Here is a 22,741-nt window from a genome sequence, read left to right as displayed (position 1 = left end):
ATTTTGGACTGGGAAACCATTTACAGGAGCAACAAACTTCCACAGATGAATTCAGCCCCTCCAGACAAAGTCTGAGATGACCAAAGGGAAGGGGGCCTTCTGGGAGATTTGGCTTTCTTCCAACTTATTTTTCAAGCTCATTCCAGTCATCGTTTAGGTTAAATTCAGTCTCCAGATGTGCCTGGTCCTGGGGAGACTGTCTCCAGGTGCTCAGGGATGTTCAGGTAAGTCTCCTCAGGGGCCAGTAGGTTCGAAACTTTTCTGGGAAAAGGGGAGAAAACCTCCTTCAAGGTCTTTATATAAGGTCTTTCAAGTGTAGTCTTTTAGATGACTTATTTTAATTGTAACTTCTTTTTGCATGTCCTCTGTTTTTTCCATGCTAAACAGACTTGAGAGTAGAGGGTTTGTTTAGAGTACCAGGGAATAGTGTCCGACAGCAGATTTTAAGAGATGCTCTCAATAATGGAACTGATATTGACTTGGAATCGGGGGAGTTTCATTCAAATGACGTTGCTACCTTGCTGAAGATGTTTCTGGGAGAGTTACCTGAGCCCCTGCTGACTCATAAACATTTCCATGCACACCTCAAAATTGCTGGTGAGTATAGGAGGTGAGAAGGAGATGTACATAAATCCATTCGATTGAGTAAAGTTGTTTGGCATTTTCTGTTGGTTGTAACCCACAGCAGTACTTCTGCCAAAATTGGTTAAGACTTCATGAAATTTTGAGCTTTCTGGGTAGTATTGGCTAATTAAGTTTGATTTAATTAGGTGTTTTTCTTGCTAAATCAGCTTCTTTGATGATAAATTCTGGGTTTTATTTATTCTTGAATCCCTGATGGATCCTAGCATTGTGCTTTGAATATTTTAGTTGCTTAATAAATGAATGCTTTTCACTGGATTGATTCACATACCCGAGATGGTTACAGGTTTGCTGTATTTGCCTTGGTTTGGGGCTTTAGCTAAGTATTACTATGCCTCAGTTGAGATCATCTTTAATCTTGGAAACTTGTTTTTTGAGATTTTATTTATTTATTTGAGAGAGAATGAGAGAGAGAGAGAGAACACATGAGAGGGGGGAAGGTCAGAGGGAGAAGCAGACTCCCTGCCAAGCAGGGAGCCTGATGCGGGACTCGATCCCGGGACTCCAGGATCATGACCTGAGCCGAAGGCAGTCGCTCAACCGACTGAGCCACCCAGGCGCCCAGGAAACTTGTTTTTTGAAAATAATTTTATTTGTTTTCTAAATAAGCAATACACTCACACGGTTCAAAATTCAAAAGATTCAAAAGAGAATACAGTAAAAAGCCTGTCTCCCATCTCTCTTGCCCAATACCCAGTTTTTCTTCCTGAAGGCAACCAAGGCTGTTGATTTCTAATGTATCCTTCCAGAGGTATTTTGTACATTCACAAACAAATACTTATATATATTCTTTTTCTCTCTTTTTATGTAATGGTAGGATATTATATACATTGTTCTGTGGTTTGCTTTTTTCACTCTGTATCTTGGAGGATGTTCCATTTTCAGCTCATATTTTCCTCGTTTTCTTTTATGTCTGTGTGGTAGGGAATTCATTTTTAAATTGCACAGCTCTTAGGCTGCTATAGGCTCTAAGTGCACACGGCATCAAAATCCATACTGCATTTACTTGGTTTTCTGCCCTTGGGCATTTCCCCCTTTTTTTTTTTTAATTTTAAGGAAAATATAAGATTTTTTTTCATTGAGTAATTTTTACTATTTAAAAAACTAGCTTTGAATTTCTAAAATCTCGTAAGATTAGATTTTTTTTAAGCACTCTCTGACAATCTGGATTATACAAATGAATAAATGTTATTAGAATGTTATATAACTATAATTATTTTGGAGAGAAATAAAGTATATAACTATAATTATTTTGGAGAGAAATAAAGTTGGATCTCAAAAAAGATATGGAAAATATTGATACTTTTTTTTGTAAATGTTACCATGAATGCTTATTCTGTTTACTTTTCCATTGAGTTAATTTAGCGCAATATTTGAAATCCTCCACTCCCTCACCCCGTGACTCAGTGTTCCTTGTGATCATATTGAGGTGTGGCACAGTTGCAGCATTTGGTATGCTTTGCTGATAACTGGAAGGGATTTTTGTTTTCAGTTTCATGTTAACAGGGAATAGTTTCTAGAAATATTACCTGCCTTTCCTAAACTTGGAGTTATTATTATTTTTATTATTTTTTAAAGATTTTATTTATTTATTTATTTGAGAGAGCGAGAATGAGAGAGAGAGCACATGAGAGGGGGGAGGGTCGGAGGGAGAAGCAGACTCCCCGCTGAGCAGGGAGCCCGATGTGGGACTTGGTCCCAGGACTCCAGGATCATGACCTGAGCCGAAGGCAGTCGCTTAACCAACTGAGCCACCCAGGCACCCAACTTGGAATTATTATTGAAGTTAAATAGTTTAAACAACACATTATAATTTTCAGGACTATAGAAATTATATCCAAATGGCTATTTGTGTCCTTTGAAGTGCTGATTATCCAGGGGACTGTTTTTATTGATAACTTGTGTAGCTTCTTAGGGGAGAAACAGTGATTCTGATTCCATGGAGGGGCTGCGTGGATCATCCTGTTCTCAGTGCATAATTCACTATCCTGTTTCTTTTAGCAGTAAAATATCTGGGTGAGGAAAAGTGAAGGGGGTGGCATTGTCAAAGATCTGTGTGGACCTGTTTTCATTTCTTTATATCCCTAAGAATATGTACCTGGGAATGGAATTGCTTTGTCATATGGTAACACTGTGTTTAGCTTTCTGAGGAACTGTCAAACTGTTTTCCAAAGTGTACCATTTTACATTCCTACCAGCAGTGTAGGAGGGTTTAACTTTCTCAACATTCTTGCCAACACTTGTTATTTTCAGTTTTTGGGTTATGCCATACTAGTGGGTATAAAGTAGTATCTCATTGTGGTTTTAATTTACTTTTCCCTGATAGCTAATGATACAGAGTATACAAATGTTTATTGGCCATTTGTATATCTTCTTTGTAGGAATGTTTATTCAGGTCTTTTGCCTATTTAAAACATTTTTTTGGTCTTTTTATTATTGAATTGTACTGACACTATTTTGTTACTATATTTTGCTATAATCTCTGTTTATGCCTGATTCTTTTTTTCTTCTTTTTTTTTTAACATCTTTTTTTGATTGGAGTTGAGGGGAGGATAATAGTAGGCATGGTGATTTTTCTTGCTTGTATTTTCTCCCTCCTTTGCAATCATTTCTTTTGTCCTTAAGATTTGATGCAGTTTGATGATAAAGGAAACAAGACCAACGTACCGGATAAGGAGCGGCAGATTGAGGCTCTCCAGTTGCTCTTCCTCATTCTCCCCCCACCCAATCGTAACTTGCTGAAGTTATTGCTTGATCTCCTGTACCAGACAGCAAAGAAACAAGACAAGAATAAGATGTCTGCCTATAACCTTGCCCTTATGTTTGCACCCCATGTCCTGTGGCCGAAAAATGTGAGTGTTAAGGGGAAGAGCAAAGACTGCTTGGTTTTCTTGGGCTGGGCCTCATCCTCTGGCTGTACCTTGGTGAGGTTATCAAGGGTCCAAGGTCTACTCTTCAACTTTACAAGGTTAGGAACATACTTTATTAGTTCATTAGGGAGTCATCAAACCTGAAGGGGCCAGTTCTTGTAACCTCATGTATAAATCAATCCCTGATAAACCTGAAAGACAATTAATGGAAGCTCTTAGTGGAAAATTATAGCTACTACCTAAACTAGAATACTCATTTTGGCTGGTCACTGTATATTCCTTCTTAACAGGAAAACCTTTTGAGAAATCAGATTGATTTCTGAAGATTGTGTGGTATAAATTTAGACTAGACCCATACAGTTTTACAGGATAATGTCACTAAGCTTTTAGGTAAGATGATATAGAACAATCCTGCCTTATCCTGACTTTTCTATTTCCTGTAGATATGCTCTCCGTGGAAAAAGCTGAATGTGTTTTTTATTACTGAAATCATGGCTTTTTTTTTTTTTTTAAAGATTTTATTCATTTATTTGACAGAGAGAGAGTTAGTGAGAGCAGGAACACAAGCAGGGGGAGTGGGAGAGGGAGAAGCAGGCTTCCCGCCGAGCAGGGAGCCCGATGTGGGGCTTGATCCCAGGACCCTGGGACCATGACCCGAGCCTAAGGCAAACGGCTCAGCTTAACGGCTGAGCCACCCAGGCACCCCATGAAATCATGGCTTTCTCAATGACTTACATGAGAAATAAATTATCAAAAGTCTTTTGAAACTCATTTTTGACCTGGAGGCACATAGCTTTATGTTCCTGCCATTCATATATATATATATATATTTTAAAGATTTTATTTATTTATTTGTGAGAGAGACGGGGGCAGGGAGAGAGCACAAGCAGGGTGAGGGGCAAAGGGACAAGCAGACTTCCAGCTGAGGAGGGAGCCCAATGGGAGCTCGATCCTGAGAGTCTGGGATCATGACCTGAGCCAAAGGCAGACGCCCGATTGACTGAGCCACCCAGGTACCCCTGTTCCTGCCCATTCATAATATAGGTTTTATTGTATGATGGAATTGGGAGCCAGAATATTTGGGTTGGAAGCTGCAAAACAGCTATGTTATCTGTGTCCTTTGCCCTTTTTATGCTTAGGCTCTTCCTCTGTAAACTGGGCATAAATTAGTACTTTATCACTTATCTCATAAGGTTGTTAGACTAGAAACGGATAGGATATGGTGACTTATTTTTTTTTTAAGATTTTTATTTATTTATTGAGAGAGAGAGAGAGAATGGTAGAGAGCATGAGAGGGAAGAGGGTCAGAGGGAGAAGTAGACTCCCTGCTTCGCAGGGAGCCCCATGTGGGACTCGATCCCGGGACTCCAGGATCATGAGCTGAGCCGAAGGCAGTTGCTTAACCAACTGAGCCACCCAGGCGCCCCAGGATATGGCGACTTATAAAAGATTTTCTGGATTATAAGAAATGAGAAAAGGAAGATTAAAGAGAGCGGTTGTGGAATGCCTGGCTGGCTCAGTCAGTAGAGCTTGCGACTCTTGATCTTGGGGTCATGAGTTCCAGCCTCACATTGGGCTCATGGAGCTTACTTTATCAAAAAAAAAGAAAAAAAAAAGAAAGAAAGCAGTTGTGTAGAACATTTTACATAACAAGTAACTAGTGAAAAAAATGTGGTGTTCCAGGCTGGGAAGAACCTCTGCCCAGACAAAGGTTGGGGGGGTGCGGGCTGTAAGAAGAAAAGGACACAACATTGGTCCATATTAAGGAGATCAAGCCTCCTAAAGAAAGAATTTCAGAAACAGCCAACTGAAATTATGAAAAAAGTGAGTAATCTGTGCCTATAAAAAGAAATACTAAGGGGCGCCTGGGTGGCTCAGTCCTTGGGTGTCTTCCTTCGGCTCAGGTCATGGTCCCAGGGTCCTGCTCGGCGGGAAGCCTGCTTCTCCCTCCCCCACTCCCCCTGCTTGTGTTCCCTCTCTCGCTGCCTCTCTGTCAAACAAATAAATAAAATCTTAAAAAAAAATATTAACAGATCTTGGTGAAAGCAAACATTAAGTAACAGAGAGGAGGGCTTTGGGATAGTCTAGTGCTCAAGTACTTAAAAAAAGAGGCAGGAGAAACAAGAAAATCAATGACCATTTGTGTTTTTAAGACATAGATGTCACCTTTGGTATCAATTAGTCGTGACAGTTCTCTCGCCTTTGGAGAAACTCCAGTTTCTCTGAAGAGGCAGTGTCCTTCCTTGGTGGTTGGTATAGATTCTGTTCTTCCTGCCTAGATTTTTTGAATCTCAGACTAGATTTTCTTCAGCAACTCTGCTTGCATGTATAATTCTCAAGCAGAATTCGGAAATAAAGACTGGTTTTCAAGGATTCCTTGGTAACTTCAGGGACACGTGGTTTCTCCTAGGCTATGTCATATTCAGTGGAAACCTGCTAACCAAAAAGCCTTTCCAGAATTAAACATTATATTAGAGGCACCTTTGTTAGGGAAGGAAGCCACTATACCTTTGAAGGAATAAGCTTATTGGTAAGTACATGGAGTATCTCTTCTACTTCCCAGCTCTTAATCCCCCTCTTTTGATTTCTTTTCCTCTGAATAGGTCACTGCAAATGACCTTCAAGAGAATATCACAAAGTTAAACAATGGGATGGCTTTTATGATTAAACACTCCCAGAAACTTTTTAAGGTAGGTAAGGGATGGGATTTGGATGGCAATGGGACAAGGAAGTTGAAGCCTGGTGGGATCCTCAGCAGGGCTATAAGGATGACTAATAAGAAAGGCCCTGACTGGGACTGGAAACCAGACTGGACAGTGGCGAAACCCAGAGAAATTGACCAAGGTGGGGAGGAATAGGAAGGTACCGGAGGCTGAGTAGGATAATTGGCTCCACTCTGGGTCGTCTTTCCTTTTTCATGAAAGGCAGTGTGTATTGGCATGAGTGAGTTTATCCTGCCTGCTTCCTGTCAGTAGAGTTGTGAGGGTCTGATAGTTTCTTTTCATTTTGTACTTTGTCCGTTTTAGTCCAAACTATCAATGTTTCTGCCCACATAATTTTCTCAACTTTGTGGTTCTGTGGATTTTGGAGGGATTCACTCTGTTAGACAAAAGCCACATATGCAGATCTTTTGAAGACAAACCCTTCTCTACCATGGTCTCCTGGCTGAGAAGACTGAGGGACAATACCTTTCACCTTCCCAGAGGCCCTCTGGTTTGATTGAGAGGATCTTTATTCTCTTGAAAGGGCCCTTTGTGTGACTGAAAATTTTGACCTTTTGATGTTTCTAAGATTCAAACAAAAAGTTGTACAGTCATATCCTTGGTCTTTAGCACATACTTTCCTGATAGTGAATTTCTGAATTTTAGTGTCTTGCCATCTGGAAAGGCTGAGAATTGAGAGAGAAGTTCTTCATATAAGTGGAATCACGCTTTTTGTGATTAGCTTATTTCACTTAGCATGTTTTCAAGGTTCATCCATGTTGTAGCATTTGTCAGAGTTTCCTTCTTTTTTTAAGGATCAGTAATATCCCTTTCATTGTATATACCACATTTGCTTATCATTTATCTGTTGTGGACACTTGGGTTGCTCCTAGTTTTAGCTCTTGTGGATAATGCTGCTATGAACGTGGATGTACAGATATCTTTTTTGAGACACTGCTTTTAATTCTTTTGGGTATATGTCCAGAAGTAGAATTCTGGTAATTCTAACAGAGCTGCCATGCTGTTTTCTAGCGGCTGTATCATTTTACATTCCCACCAGTGATATACAAGGTTTTCCATTTCTTCACATCCTCACCAACACTTATTTTGTTATTTTGGTTTTTTTGGTAATAGTTGTGAGGTGGTATCTCATTGTAGTTTTGATTTGCATTTCCTTAATGATTAGTGAGTTGTTGAGCATCTTTTCATGTGCTCATTGCCTATTGGCATGTCTTCTTTGGAGAAATGTCTGTTCAAAGCCCTTGCCCGTTTTTAAATTGGGTTATTCTTTTATTGTTGAGTTGTAGGAGTTCTTTATATATATCTGGATAGATATATGATGGGTAAATATTTCCTCCCATTCTGTGGGTTGCCTTTTTACTCAGTTAGTAGAGTCTTGCTACACAAAATTGAAAATTTTTTGTGAAGTTTCCCATTTGTTTATATTTTTCCTTTTGTAGCCTGTGCCTTTGGTGTCATATGCAAGAAATCTTTGCCAAATCCAGTGCTGCAAAGCCTTTGTCCTATGCTTTTTATTGAAGAAGAATTTTATGGTTTAAGTCTTATATTTAGGTTATGAATCTATTTTGAGTTAATTTTTCATATGGTATTAGGTAAGTGTCCAGCCTTATTCTTCTGCTATGGATATCTAGTTTTCCCAGCATCATTTGTTGAAAACCTGTCCTTTTTCCATTGAATAGTTTTGACATGCTTATCAAAAATCATTTGACCATATATATGAGGGTTTATTTCTGGACTCTGTTCTATTCAGTTAGTCTATATGTTTGTCTTTACACCAGTACCACACTATTGTGATGACTATAGCTTTGTAGTAAATACAGGGTGTGAACATAGAGGCCACCCTAGGATTTACCGACTATAGGATGGTGAGTGATCCAGAGTCCAGAGTTTAGAAATGAAAGATCAGAATGTTAGTAGGCTGGTAAACAAAGGGTCAGAACTGCATCAAGGGCTTGGGCGCTCAGGTCAAAGTTATCATCAATTAGAGGTCAAGATCTAGATAAGTGGATTAGAACAGTAGACAAAGGACAACAGGACAAAGAATGTTTTTTTTATTTTGTTTTGTTTTTAGAGAGAGAACAAGTGCATTAGCAGGGAGGGGCAGAGGGAGAGGGAGAGAGAGAGAATCCCAAGCATGCTCTGCGCTGGCTGTGGAGCCTGATGCAGGGCTTGATGTCACGACCTTGAGATCATGACCTGAGCTGAAATCAAGAGTTGGATGTTCAACTGACTGAGCCACCCAGGTGCCCCGAATGAATGGTTTTTAATGATGAACAAAGATCTTTCAAACCTGTTTCTTGGGGCGCCTGGGTGGCTCAGTTGGTTAAGCGACTGCCTTCGGCTCAGGTCATGATCCTGGAGTCCCGGGATCGAGTCCCGCATCGGGCTCCCTGCTCAGCAGGGAGTCTGCCTCTCCCTCGGACCCTCCCCCCTCTCATGCTCTCACTCTCTATCTCATTCTCTCTTTCAAATAAATAAAATCTTTAAAAAAAAAAAAAAACAAAAACCCCAAAAACCTGTTTCTTATATACTTCCTATTGAGGGGAACAACTAGTTCCAAAACATGTGATGGTGGAGAGTAAGGTAGTTCCCTGACAGTAGTTGTGAATCAAAATGAGATAATTTCTAGTGAGAGAGTTCCTAATAGAACTCTCCTTCGTTGAATTCTCTTGTTACCATTGCTCTAGGGTTAACTTTTCATAGTCTACCACTCACAAATTAAAAGAGAGATCTCAGAGCTTTTGCCACACCCCATGGTTTCTAGCCTTCCACCTTCTTTTTTTTTTTTAATATTTTATTTATTTATTTGACAGAGAGAGACACAACGAGAGAGGGAACACAAGCAGGGGGCGTGGGAGAGGGAGAAGCAGGCTTCCTGCGGAGCAGGGAGCCCGATGCGGGGCTCGATCCCAGGACCCTGGGATCAGGACCTGAGCCGAAGGCAGCCGCTTAACCATCTGAGCCACCCGGGCGCCCCTAGCCTTCCACCTTCTGATCTCTTTTCCTGTGCAGTCCTTTCTCCCTTGTCCATTGTCCATTGTACATAATTCAAGTATACAATGAAATTGTACTTAACTGTGAAGGATATTAAGTGACTTTACACAAATCTGTTATCTTACAGTTCTGTAGGTCATAAGTCTACATGAGTCTCACTGGTCTAAAATCAAAGTTGGTAGGGCTGCATTCATTTCCGGATGTTCTAGGAGAGAATTTCTAGAGGTTGTGCACATTCCTTGGCTCATGGTCCCCTTCCTCTTTCTTCAAGGCTAGCAATGTTATATCTCTCTATTATTTCTAACTATAGCTGGGAATGTTTCTCTGCTTTTAAGGACCCATCTGGATAACCCAGGTAATCTCCCCATTGCAAGGTTCTTAACTTAATCACACCAACACTTCCCTTTTACCATGTAAGATAACATATCACTGTGAAGGATTTTGAGAATAGAAATCATACAAATCTTAAGAAATAAGAGTATGGTCTCCTAGATGTAATTCAGCTTGGTACAGTTCTAATTATTAGACCCTTTCAAACATTCTGTTTTTTACTTTTCTTTTTCCTTTTATAGATCCCTATTTCAGCTCCTTCTCTTTAGGGCTTTGATTCTTGTTTGCTACTTTACCTTTGTTTCCAGCCTAGTTTGAGCACTCTGTGAGCCTCTGTTGATTTCTGAAGGAGAGAAAGAACATTTCTTTTGAGATGTATTTTGGTCTTAGGTCTCTCCTTTTTGATATTCCCATCAGAACTGTTGTCCTTATGGGCCCCTGCTTCACCACTTTGGGTTCTTCCCTGACCTTTTCCTTTGGGTGGAAAATGGTTGATTGTTCTGTGTGCTCTATCACTTATTCTGAGGTCCTGTTTTACCCCAGACTTGTTGTTCTTATGCTTTGTTGTGTCTTCTTGTTCTCAGGCTTCTTTGGGTGGACTTTTAACTTAATCCTCAGATTCAGTGTTGCCTCATTCTGTGTTCTTTGTATTTTTTTTTTTCCTTAAAATTCCTCCTATTTATAGTTCTAACCTCTGCTATTATCAGTCCCTCTGACCTAGTCTGTTTCTCTTTTGTAAGATTTATTTATTTATTCGAGAGAGAGAGAGAGAGAGCACCGCTCCTCACCCTCCCACCCCCCTCCCCCCCAGTTTGGAGAGGGGCAGAGGGAGAGAGACTCAAGCAGACTCTCCACTGAGTGCAGAACTGGACATGGTGCCTGACGTGGGGCTTGATCCCACGACCCATGAGCTCATGACCTGAGCTGAAACCAAGCGTCAGCGGCCCAACTGACTGAGCCACCCAGGTGTCTCTGACCCAGTCTGGTTTTGTCTCCCCAGTATGGGTCACAGCATCTTTTCTTAGGGACTTATAACCATCTACAATTAAGGCCAATTCCCATTTTATGTGGAAAGGCCTTTTGTTGATTCCCTCTGAACTGTAAAATACTTAACACCTCCAGATTTTCATTTAAACCCATCCGCTTATGGCTCCCTTTCTGGGTATCTCTTAAACTCAGTGTCTTTTGGGGGCAGAGGTGTTTTTGTTTTGCTTTTTTTTAAATTTAATTTTTAAAAAAGTAATCTCTACACCCAGTGTGGGGCCTGAACTCACAACCCCGAGATCAAAAGTCGCATGCTCCACTGACTGAGCCACCAGATGCCTGTTTTTTTTTTTTTTTTTTTTTTAATGAATTTCGTAGAATAAGTGGCATGGGCTCTGTCATACTCTTGTTCGGAGGAAATTTCCTTTGGTTTTGAGCTCTGCCTTATAATTTACCAAGGTAAAAATTAAACTGGAGATGTCATAATGTTTTTGTCTCAAGACTTTTTTTTTAAAACTTTATTATGAAGTTTTTCAAATATAGTTAAAAGTTGTAAAAGTAAAACAGTGAACACTCATATAACTCTAAGATTCAACAAATGTTACCATTTGCCATATTTGCTTTATCTTACTCCATATATTCATGTTTTTTTTATTTTTGTTTTTGACTGAAACCCTGATAGTAAATTGCAGACATCATGATACTTAACATCTAAATACTTAAGCATGCATCTCCTAAGAATAAGAACATTCTCCTAATAGTCACAGTACCATTATCCTAAGAAAATTAATAACAATTTCATATTAGCTAATATTCAGTACAGATTCAAATTCCCCCAGTTGTCCTAAGAGTGTATTTCATAGCTGCTGGTTTTAATAACATAAGCTAATTGAGGTTTATGTATGCCTTTTGATTGTTATGTCACTTTTAATCTGGAACAGTTCCTATCCTTTTTCTTCATGACATTGATTTGTTGAAGCATTCAGGCCAGTTGGGTTATAGAATATTCCATAGTCTAAATTTTTTTTTTTTTTAAAGATTTTATTTATTTATTTGAGAGAAAGAATGAGAGAGAGAAAGCACATGAGTGGGGGGAGGGTCAGAGGGAGAAGCAGACTCCCTGCTAAGCAGGGAGCCCGATGCGGGACTCGATCCCGGGACTCCAGGATCATGACCTGAGCCGAAGGCAGTGGCTTAACCAGCTGAGCCACCCAGGTGCCCCATAGTCTAAATTTGTCTTATTGTTTTCTCAAGTATATTTAACTTGTTCCTCTATCCTTTTTTTTGTACTTCCTGTAAACTGTAAGTTAGGTCTAGAGGCTTGATTAGATTCATGTTAAACATTTTTTTTTTAAATTTGATTTCATATGGATTTTTTTTTTTTTTTTAGATTTTATTTATTTATTCATGAGAGACAGAGAGAGAGAGAGAGAGAGAGAGGCAGAGGGAGAAGCAGGCTCCCAAGGAGCAGGGAGCCCGATGCGGGACTCGATCCCAAGATCCTGGGATCATGACCCGAGCCGACGGCAGACGCCCAACCATCTGAGCCACCCAGGCGCCCTCATGTTAAACATTTTTGGCAAAGATTCATAGGTGTTGTTTGTGTACATCGTATTGCATCATATTGCATCACATTGGGAGACACAAATGTCAGATTGTCTCTCAGTGATGCTAATTTTGCTAACTGCCATATCTCTCAATTATAAAGGTACATTTTTCCCTTCGCAATTAGTAACCTGCAGGGTGATTACCTAATGCAATGATTTTAGCATCCATTGATAGTCCTGCTGGAATCTATGATTATATTGGGTATTACAAAACAGTGGTTTTCTAATTCTATTGTTTAATCTTTATTAGCTGACTTTTTTCTTTGGAAGAGAGCTTTCCTTTCCTCGTGTCATTCTCTTTTTTAATGAACATCTTTTTTTTTTTTTTAAGATTTTATTTATTTATTTGACAGAGAGAGATAGCGAGAGCAGGAACACAAGCAGGGGGAGTGGGAGAGGGAGAAGCAGGCTTCCCGCGGAGCAGGGAGCTGGATGCGGGGCCGATCCCAGGACCCCGGGATCATGACCTGAGCCGAAGGCAGATGCTTAACGACTGAGCCACCCAGGCGCCCCTTTTTATGAACATCTTTATAGACAAAGGTTTATAGTTATTCCAAGTGTTAGTCAATTTCAGTTGTTAGTTTTAATTTTCAAATTGTTTCAAATTTGGCCAGTGAGAGCCCTTGCAAGCTTTCCCTGCTGTGTCTTTTTGACAGGACTCCATTAGTCTGAATGTTTCCTTCCTGGCATAAAATGTCCCCAGCTCACTTTGCATTTGCTCTGCCCCGGGCCTGGAGTCAATTATTTTCTTCAAGGAGCCCTGGTTTCTGTGAGTGACACTAGTTGTGCTCATTGTTTCTGGGGTATCATTGCTTTTAGGCTCTTTGAGGCAAGAAGTAGATTAAAATTCGTTTTAAAAAGAAATCATTAGTTCATATTAGTATTTCCAATTCAGATTTAACATTTCAGAGCTTTTTCTTCTTTTATTTTATATTTGTATCACTTTTGCACATTGCAAATTCCAGATTTAAATAGCATTTATATGTTATTTGCTTTATCCTTCAATATATAAAATATCAGTATATAAAAAATTAGTTTTGGGGCTAATAGGTGGGTCAGTCAGTTAAGCGTCTGCCTTTGGCTCAGGTCATGATCTTGGTGTCCTGGGGTGGAGCCCCACTTTGGACTCCCTACTCAGTGGGAGTCTGCTTCTCCCTCTCCCTCTGCCCCCCACCCCCCAACTTGTACACTCTTTCTCTCAAATAAATAAAAAATAAAATAAATCTTTAAAAAAATTAGTTTCAAAAATAAGCCTATGTAAACCTGCTAATAGAAGTTTAAAATTTAAGATTTCCTTACAGTTCCTTTTCCCTTGAATATATTTCACTAAGGATGTATAGTCAGAATACAGTTTTCAAAAGTTAGAATAGTTCTTTTTCTGTGTTTATGTTATCAATCATATACACAGATATACTCATTTTTTTTCCTGTTTGTGTTCAGTTTTAGGGTTTGCCTTTTTTCCTTTTGGATTTAGTCATATTTTTTGAATCTGTAGAATATTTACATGGTTCAAAAGTCAAAACTACACAAAAAGGTATACTTAGATAAATCTCAGTTTGTTTTGTGAGTAAAGCGATAGATGTTTATCAAGTGAAGATACAGAAAAAGTTCTCAAGAGTGAGAGGGGTCCCAACAGGTTGCCCTCTTCTTTCATTTTTAATGATAGATAGTCCTGTGTTGTATGGTTGTGTAAAAATTCATTCAACCAGTCTTCTATTAATAGACATTTAGGTTGTGTTTAATCTTTTGGTTAATCTCATCCAAGTATGTTTTTGATTTCTGGAGTTGTTATCATCAGGATAGTTTTCCAAAAGTGAGATTTCTGGGTTAAAGGGTAAATGAAAATGTAATTTTCTTAGATGTTACCGAATTCTCTCCCATAGTGGTTGTATTATTTGATGCTACTGCTAGTATTGTATCGGGGTATGTGTCATAGAATTCTGGGCAATATATCAATAAGCTAAATTCTTTCTTGTCTCTTGTTACTCCATAGTAATTCTAAATGGTATTTTCTGTACAGTGATTTTAAAATGTGACTTAGGGACCACTTGTAATTTGTAAGTTTTTTTTTAAGATTTATTTATTTGAGGGATGCCTGGGTGGCTCAGTCGGTTAAGCGTCTGCCTTTGGCTCAGGTCATGATCCCAAGGTCCTGGGTTTGAGTCCTGTGTCAGGCTCCTTCTTAAGTGGAGAGCCTGCTTCTCCCTCCACCTGCCCTGCTCCCCCTGCTTGTGCACACGCTCTCTTTCTGACAAATAAATAAAATCTTAAAAAAAAAAAAAAGATTTATTTGTTTGAGAGAGAGCGCCTGCGTGCGTGTGGAGGGGCAGAGGGAGAGAAACTCAAGGAGACTCTCCAGTGAACTTGGAGCCCCACATGGGGCTCAATCCCAGGACTTTGAGATTGTGACCTGAGCCGAAATCAAGAGCTGGCTGCTTAACTGACTAAGCCACCCAGCTGCCCGCTTTGGGGTAGTTCTTGTTAAAGATAAACATTACTACAAATGTCTATACTTTTGTTTCTGACTCATTTGAGTATATACATGCCACATTTGATTTTTAAAACTACAGTATTGTCTTTTTAAAAACAGTTTTCCTGTCAGATTTGTTGAGATATCATTTTGGTGGCAAGAGATAGGAAGCTATGGAATAGGGCATTTTAAGGATCTTTTAATTTTCTGAAATAATCTGCCAGTCAGATTATTTCAAGAATCACTATTCTTGTGGTCTGAAAGAATTTTAGATACTGCTAACTACTTGTTCTTGGTTTTCTTTTTATATCCTGCTTAGGCTCCTGTTTATATTCGGGAATGTGCCAGATTGCACTATTTGGGCTCCAGAACTCAAGCATCAAAGGTAAGAATAGGAAATTGCTCTTAGTCCAAACAAGGAGAGAGTTAATTAAGATTAGTGGAGTTTTAAAACAAAGTGTGAAATCAGAGTAAAGCCATGGAAAATAAAATGTTGCTACTGTTATAGTTCAAAGTTTTCTAGTCAGTTTGAGATAAGGAAAAAGACTGAGAGGAAAGTTATATGTTGAAATCAAAGTGCCCCCACATAGTGTCGTCTTGTTTCCTTTCAGAGGTCCTCCACTGGTGGATGGTATCCCCTACATATGAGTGATGGCATAGACTGCATGTTTAAAGGTTTTCATAAAGCCCTTGTGCATTCTTATAGCATATGATATAAACAGGCTGTAAATAGCAAATGTATTAAATATTTTACAGCAATAAATCATGGTTTTCGATAATACATTCTTGTTTCAGGTTCAGTGGTAACACTCTGTCAGACGTCTCAAAGACTTGAGACCACCTGAGCTTAGAAAGCAAATGTGTGATGCTTATTAATAAGATTATGTATAATTACTGAGCTTGAAAACTGAGAAGTTTAAAAAAACTCCACAAGTACTCTTTTTTTTTTTTAAGATTTTATTTATTTGTTTGACAGAGAGAGAACACAAGCAGGGGGAGTGGGAGAGGGAGAAGCAGGCTTCCTGCGGAGCAGGGAGCCCGATGTGGGGCTCGATCCCAGGACCCTGGGATCAGGGCCTGAGCCGAAGGCAGACGCTTAATGACTGAGCCACCCAGGCGCCCCTACACAAGTACTTTTTGATGATCTATATTTAGTCTGTCTTGGTTAGGAACTTACGCTGTCATCTTATGCTGTTGTTTCTGCTCCTCTTTGTTTCTACCTCTCATTCGGTAAATATTTGGTGTGACCAGGAAAACAGTATTTGATTTCAACTAATTTAACTGGAGTGTAGCTTTTCTTAGAGAGGTGTTTCTGTTCCTCAACCACTGCTGTGTAGTTGTCCCATCATATTGTTGTGTGTAGCAAAGAGCACCAACCAAGAGCCTGTGCACTTGGATGGGTCTGTCACTTTAGTATCTAAAGGACTTTAAACTTAGAGCTTAACTTTAATTTTTTCTTCTATCAAATGGGAATGATGATACTTTCCCTGCTTACCTCATAGGAAAGCAGTGAGAGTTATGTGCAATTAAATGGCTTTGAAAATTGAACTCATATAAATATAATTTTGGGGGGCGCCTGGGTGGCTCAGTCGTTAAGCGTCTGCCTTCGGCTCAGGTCATGATCCCAGGGTCCTGGGATCGAGCCCCGCATCGGGCTCCCTGCTCTGCAGAAGCCTGCTTCTCCCTCTTCCACTCCCCCTGCTTATGTTCCCTCTCTCGCTGTGTCTCTCTCTGTCAAATAAATAAATAAAATCGTAAAAAAAATATATATATAATTTTTGGTAGCAATATTCTAAATGAATTTAGGTTCTTTAGGGAGGTCTTGGGAGTAGGCTATTAATAGAGTCTATAATTACAGGTTTTTCTTCATGTGATAATTTTATTTAGATTTTTCTTATTCCTAAATATAAGAGTATACCACGCTCTCCCCTTCTTCCTCCTTTTTTGTTTCAGGTGTTGTGGGAACCTGAAAACAAAGCTGGCAGGATATATTAATTCTCTTTTCTTTAAAATTTTCTCTAGGATGATCTTGATTTGATAGCTTCATGTCCTACTAAGTCCTTCCAACGGGCAAAATCTCAGAAACGGAACTGGGTAGATTCCTGCTCTCATCAGGAGGAGACCCAGCAGCGTACGGAAGAGGCATTGAGAGAGTTGTTCCAACATGTTCACAATATGCCAGAGTCAGCGAAGAAGAAACAACTTATTAGACAGGTACCTGAAGGCACGGAAACAGTGACGGGGCTTTAGGACTGTGATCAAGGTTGTGGAATCAGTAGGGAATATTGCTAAGAATCTCATTTAATTTTTGGCTCTTATTGGCCCAAGCGTGGCTTGGCTAGGAAAGCAGACTTGTCAATGGAACCTCAATGTCAGCCTCTGTACTACTGCCCCATTACAGAAAAGAGTGGAGGCTCTTGGATTTCTAGAGTTAAACAGAAGGATCCAAGTATGGTTAGAGTTTCTCTAATTTTGGTCATGTACCAGGCATGCTGAGAAGAGAACCAGCAGTTGCAATATATTGCTCCAAAGTTTAAATCCTTCAGATTTTCTTGGCAAATAATTTAATCTTTCTGAATTTCAATTTCCTTGTTTTTTAAATGGTAATTGAAATGTCCATGTTTCATGACTATATAAAGATTAGAAAGAATCTGTGTAAAGTGGCTGGCATAGCAGAGCAAAAGTGGTAGCTCTTACTAATGAGTTGTTTACAGTTAGAAAACACTGTAAATTCAGGGACCTAGTTTGATATTAGAAAGTAGGAATTCTGATAGCTAAGTTTGTTTATTTTGGAGTTAGCGGGAGCAAAATTAGGTCTCTCATTTGCCATTTTGAGACTCAAAATGTAGTTTGAGTAAATCCTAATGATCGTTAGTTTCTTTCTTGGGAAATTTATTTTTTCTCTATCCCTCTTGAATTTTAGCTGAACAGGCAAAGTCAGCCTCTTGACTTCTTACTCAACTGGGACCTTCTTGAGGAAGTCTATGTTTTTATTTATTTTTTATGCCTAATCTGAAACATAGAGCCAGACATAACCATGTGCTCAGAAAATGTTGAACTGAGCTGTTCTTAACAATTGATAGAGTCCTTCAAGAGAAGTTTTCTGTTACACTCTTTGAAGTTACTTTGAGATCTAGCAAATTGTGTTATGACTGGAATTTTCAAGGATGTTGGCTGAGTATTATCGCAGATACAAAGCGGTGTAGTGATTTAATTCTCCATGGAAACTAAGACAGCAGTTCAGGTGGGCAAAGTGTCATGAATTCTGTCATCAAGAGAGCAGAAGCTTGGGGCGCCTAGGTGGCTCAGTTGTTAAGCATCTGCCTTCGGCTCAGGTCATGATCCCAGGGTTCTGGGATCGAGCCCCGCATCGGGCTCCCTGGTCAGCGGGAAGCCTGCTTCTCCCTCTCCCACTCCCCCTGCTTGTGTTCCTTCTCTCGCTGTGTCTCTCTCTGTCAAATAAATAAATAAAATCTTAAAAAAAAAGAAAGAAAGCAGAAGCTTAAAGATAATACAAAGGAAAAACTGACATTTTTGCTCTTTCTAGAAAAATAGGAACTCATAGAGAAGGTTAAGAAGAAAACAAATCATTCCTCCCACCAGGGTTAACATTTTGGATATTTCTTTCAGTCTTTTTCCTATCGATAAATTTCTATATAGTTTGGATCATACCACATACTTTCTTTGATCTCTCTCTTTTCACTAAACATTACAGCATAAGCATTTTCTTGTGCGTGCTTGTGAACTCCTTGCCTACATTTAAAATATTGCCACTTTGTTTTGACGAAACTATAATTTTACTAGTTCCTGATTTTCCTCTGTTATTATAAAAATAGTAAATATTCACTGTAGAAGCAGTGGAACCTGCAGAAGAGTGTAAAGAAGAAAATCACCTGTAATCATCCTGAGATAACCACTGATAAAAGTTTTGGAGTATTTTCTTCTATGATTATTTTCTTTCCATGAACATGTATTTTGACTTTTTTGTTCTTTTGTTTGAGATCATAATATATATTCAGTTTTTAAAATTCCTGTCCTTTTCATTTAACATTATATCATGATTATTTTCCATGTCATTAAAAGGCTGTGCACATTTTACAGCTGCATAATATTTCATTACATATAATTTAATGTATATACAGTTTGCTTACTCTTGGACGTATTTGGGAATTAGATTATTTTTTAGCTTATAAATTTTTGTTCATTGGTATTTTCATTGCAGAGTTTTCCCTAGAAGTGGCATGACCAACGGGTATGCATTTTTTTCTTCTGGTAACAGCTATTGGGTCCCTTTTAATATATAGGTCCCCCTTTCTCTCCTCTCTTCTTGTTTTCCCCCTAAAAAATTGCCGAAGTTTGTTTGAATAAACTTAACTTTGACATAATTTAGATTTAGAGAAAAATTGCAAAGATAGTACAGAGAATTCTCATGTACCCTCCACTGAGGGTACCCTTCACTCCTAATGTTAACATTGTTAAAACTAAGAAATTAACATTGGTGTATTACTATTAACATGAGAGTTTATTCAGATTTTAGCAGTTTTTTTGCTAATACCCTTTTTCTGTGCCAGAACCTAATCCAGGCTACTACACTGCATTTAAACACACACATACACACATTCTCTCTCCGTCCCTCTCTCTGCCCTTTGTGATAGAAACCATATAGTTTGTTTTCCACAGTCTAGATTTTGCTGATTGCACCCTTGTGGTGGTATTGAACATGTTCCTCAGTCCTCTGTATTTATGATAAGTTTGTAGTTAGATCTAATTCTAGAAGCTTGATCTGAATACTGATTAGTTTTATTTAGTTAGTTTTTGGGTAAGAACTTCATAGGTAGTATGTATTTTTTAATACAGTAGTTCCTGCCCCTTAGCTATGGGGGATGCATTCCAAGACCCCCCAGTGGATGCCTGCAAACCACAGATAGTACTGAACCGTATATATACTGTGGGTTTTTAAAAATACATATATACTTACAATAAAGTTTAGTTTATAAATTAGGCACAGTGAGAGATTAACAATAATTAATAAATAGAACAAGTATAGCAGTATACTGTAATAAAAGTTATGTGAATGTGTTATCTTTCAAAATCCTTACTACACTATACTCATCCTTCCTGTGATGATGTGAGATGGTAAAATACTTATGTGATTAGCTGAAGTGGAGGAGCTGAATGACCTAGGTTGTGACACAGCATAGGCTACTACTGACCTTCTGACAATACATCAGAAGAAGGATCATCTGCTTCTGGACTGCGGTTGATTATGGGTAACACCTTGGAAAGCAAAACTACGAATAAAGGGGAACTACTGTATGCATTTTGAAAAGACTCTGGACACACATTGCTAAATAGCTTCCCAGAAAATTATTAATGCTCCCACCAGCTGGATACAAGAGAAACACCCCTTCTTGCACCTGCCAACATTATCAGAAATGATGGTTTGTCACTTGTTCCAATATAGCCAGGAGGGATGCTTACTTTCTAAGCTCTTTAGAAGTGACTAAATTTTCTGATAATTAACTTTGGGAACTTTTTGTACCTGTATAATATGTATGAAAAGTGTCATTTTTTTTAAACCTCCAGAACTGAACCTGAACTGATAAAAATTTGCAAAATTACAATTCACATATTTAAAAACTATAGTTAGAAAAGGCAGACAAGTAGAAGAATTAAGTACTATATCATTATTTTTTAACTGGGGAGATGCATGGCTAATCAAAGCATTAAATAAGACGATACAGTGTTTTATGTCTTCCATTTCAATTGACCACTTTTTATTTTGATGTATTTCCTCTGATAATAGTGCTGGCAAGCAATCATGATAGATGTCCATTTAAAGAGCTTTAGTAACTTCTTTTTTCTGTATGCAATTTATGTTAAATTAAGGACTGTTTTAGGTTGTGTTAGTCACTCTCTATGTCCAAGATACTTTCTGCAAAAAAATCTGGATTACCAGCTGGAGATGTTGGGCAAATTACATAATTCTCTGGGTCTCAGTTTCCTTATCTTTAAAATAGGGGTAATACTTCCAACCTTATAGTACATAAGAAAAAGGAAAATGAGGTGCAGTCTCCTTAGAGTAATTTAATAAATTTTGACCTTTTTTTTGGCAACAATCATTTCTGCCTTTGAGATTTGCTTGCCAACCTACTAAGCCATATGTGTACAGACTCACTTATTCTTTGGACTTTTCTGGATATTTACACTTAGCTTTTGATGGTCACAGAATCCTATCTCTTGATGGGGGAAATAATAGTAAAATGTTTATGTTTCCTCTTAGTTTAATAAGCAAACTGTGACCCAAACGCCAGGGCGAGAATCTTCTCCTCGGGTACAGAAAAGAGCCCGTTCACGTTCCTTCAGTGGCCTTATTAAGGTAGGTATGCTGTGCTGTCGTTTTCAGCATTGACTTAGAGAAAGCTTAACAGTCTGACTTTTCTTATGCGTGAACAGTTTTCTTCTATTCTTTGGGATCCTGTAAACGGTTCATCTGCAAGAGGATAAGGATAGAATTCGGAAAAACTTGTAGTTTTTACAGCATTTTGCTGTGTTTCGACTTGGAGAAGCGGCTGTACGATTAGAGAGTAAAAGAACGGTCCTTCCTTCTCTTTGGGACTGAGGACAGAGTCCCCATTCCTGAGCAGTGAGGAGAGTGCTTTGCTTTGTGCTACAAGGTTCACTGCACGATGTGCAAAAGCTATGGAGAAGTGAGGGAGTTGACAAGACTCCCAGAAATGGTTAGGAAACGGATTTTCTGTTAGGCTAGCAAGTTAACTCAAATTTTTGTACGCTTAATATTTTAATCACTTGTATATTCTCTTCCTTTGTAACAAATTACTTAAAAATCTTGTTTTTAAAACAAGTGCAGTATCTACTTCTGTGCTGTGGCTGCCATCACTGTGCTTGCGGATTCAATTTTCACGTCCTCATGGACGATCTGAACTTGTAGTTAAGGCATATTGCCATCAGGTGGCAGTAGATAATGTGATAATGGGGTTCAAATTTTCAGGCATAAACTAAGGCAAGGTTCTGGTTAACTTGGAGAGAGATTAAGCACAGTTCTGTGTTCTGGTTTTCTTTTTAAAATTGTTTTTAACATTATTAAAATCTATAAATCCAGCAACAGTAAGGAGCTCTGATTAAAATGAAAAATAAAAATAAATACCTTGTAATATATATTTTTTTCTTTAAGCTGCAGTTGTTAGTCATTGCTGCATCATCTAAGCCTCATTTTGGTCTTAGCTATTATCATTTATAGAAGTTTAGAATTCACTCTCAATCCTGATCTTTGGGGGGCAATAGCCTCTGAGACATTAATCTTGCTTACCATCAAAATTTCCTTTGTGATCAACAGAATGAAAAGACAACTCACAGAATGGAACAAAATATTTGTAAAACATATGTCTGAGAGGGAGTTAATGTCTAGAATATATAATGAACTCTTACAAAAACAGGAAAAAACATTTAAAAATGGGCAAAGGACTTAGACATTTCTCCAAAGAAGATATACAAAGATACTCAATATCACTTATCTTTAGGAAAATGCAAATCAAAACCACAGTGAGATAGCAAGGCACAGTAGGATGACTATTATTAAAAAAGCCAGAGAATAACAAGTGTTGGTGGGGATGTGGAGACATTGAAACCCTCGTGCACTGTTGGTGGGGATGTAAAATGGTGCACCTGTCAATGGATAACAGGATGGCAGTTCCTCAAAAAATTAAATATTCAGCAATTCTACTTCTGGGTATGTACCCAAAAGAATTGAAAGCAAGGACATGAATAGATAGTTGCACACCCATGTTTGTAGCAGCATTATTCACAGTAGCCAAAAGGTGGAAGCCACTCAAGTATCTATTGACAGATGAATAGATAAACAAAATGTTGTATATACATGCAGTGGAATATTATTCAGCCTTAAAAAGAAAGGAAATTCTTTTTTTTTTTTTTTTAGATTTTATTTATTCGTTTGAGACACAGAGATAACACAGAGAGAGCACATGTAGGGGGAGAGGCAGAGGGAGAGGGAGAAGCAGGCTCCTGCAGAGCAGGGAGCCTGACGTGGGGCTCGATCCCAGGACCCTAGGATCATGACCTGAGCCGAAGGCAGACGCTTAA

The 22,741-nt window shown here is 38.7% G+C and overlaps 1 protein-coding gene across 6 annotated transcripts in view; it reads left to right on the top strand.

Moving 5' to 3' along the window:
• ARHGAP19 (Rho GTPase activating protein 19) overlaps positions 1-22,741 on the top strand; it is a 59,651-nt gene that overhangs the window by 25,544 nt on the left and 11,366 nt on the right. For 4 of the 6 annotated variants that reach the window (XM_027581780.2, XM_027585722.2, XM_027585007.2 and 1 more), the window contains exons 4-9: positions 388-597; positions 3,268-3,494; positions 6,116-6,202; positions 14,940-15,005; positions 16,643-16,834; positions 20,904-20,999. In XM_027581780.2, coding sequence (XP_027437581.1) covers positions 388-597; positions 3,268-3,494; positions 6,116-6,202; positions 14,940-15,005; positions 16,643-16,834; positions 20,904-20,999 — 878 coding nt within the window. The remainder of the gene's footprint in view (positions 1-387; positions 598-3,267; positions 3,495-6,115; positions 6,203-14,939; positions 15,006-16,642; positions 16,835-20,903; positions 21,000-22,741) is intronic. The other 2 variants (XM_027584182.2, XM_027583291.2) reach the window with 2 other exon arrangements.

Source organism: Zalophus californianus, chromosome 15 (genome assembly GCF_009762305.2).
Source record: "Zalophus californianus isolate mZalCal1 chromosome 15, mZalCal1.pri.v2, whole genome shotgun sequence".
In the NCBI taxonomy this organism is placed as follows: domain Eukaryota; kingdom Metazoa; phylum Chordata; class Mammalia; order Carnivora; family Otariidae; genus Zalophus; species Zalophus californianus.
This window is presented reverse-complemented; position numbering and strand designations above follow the sequence as displayed.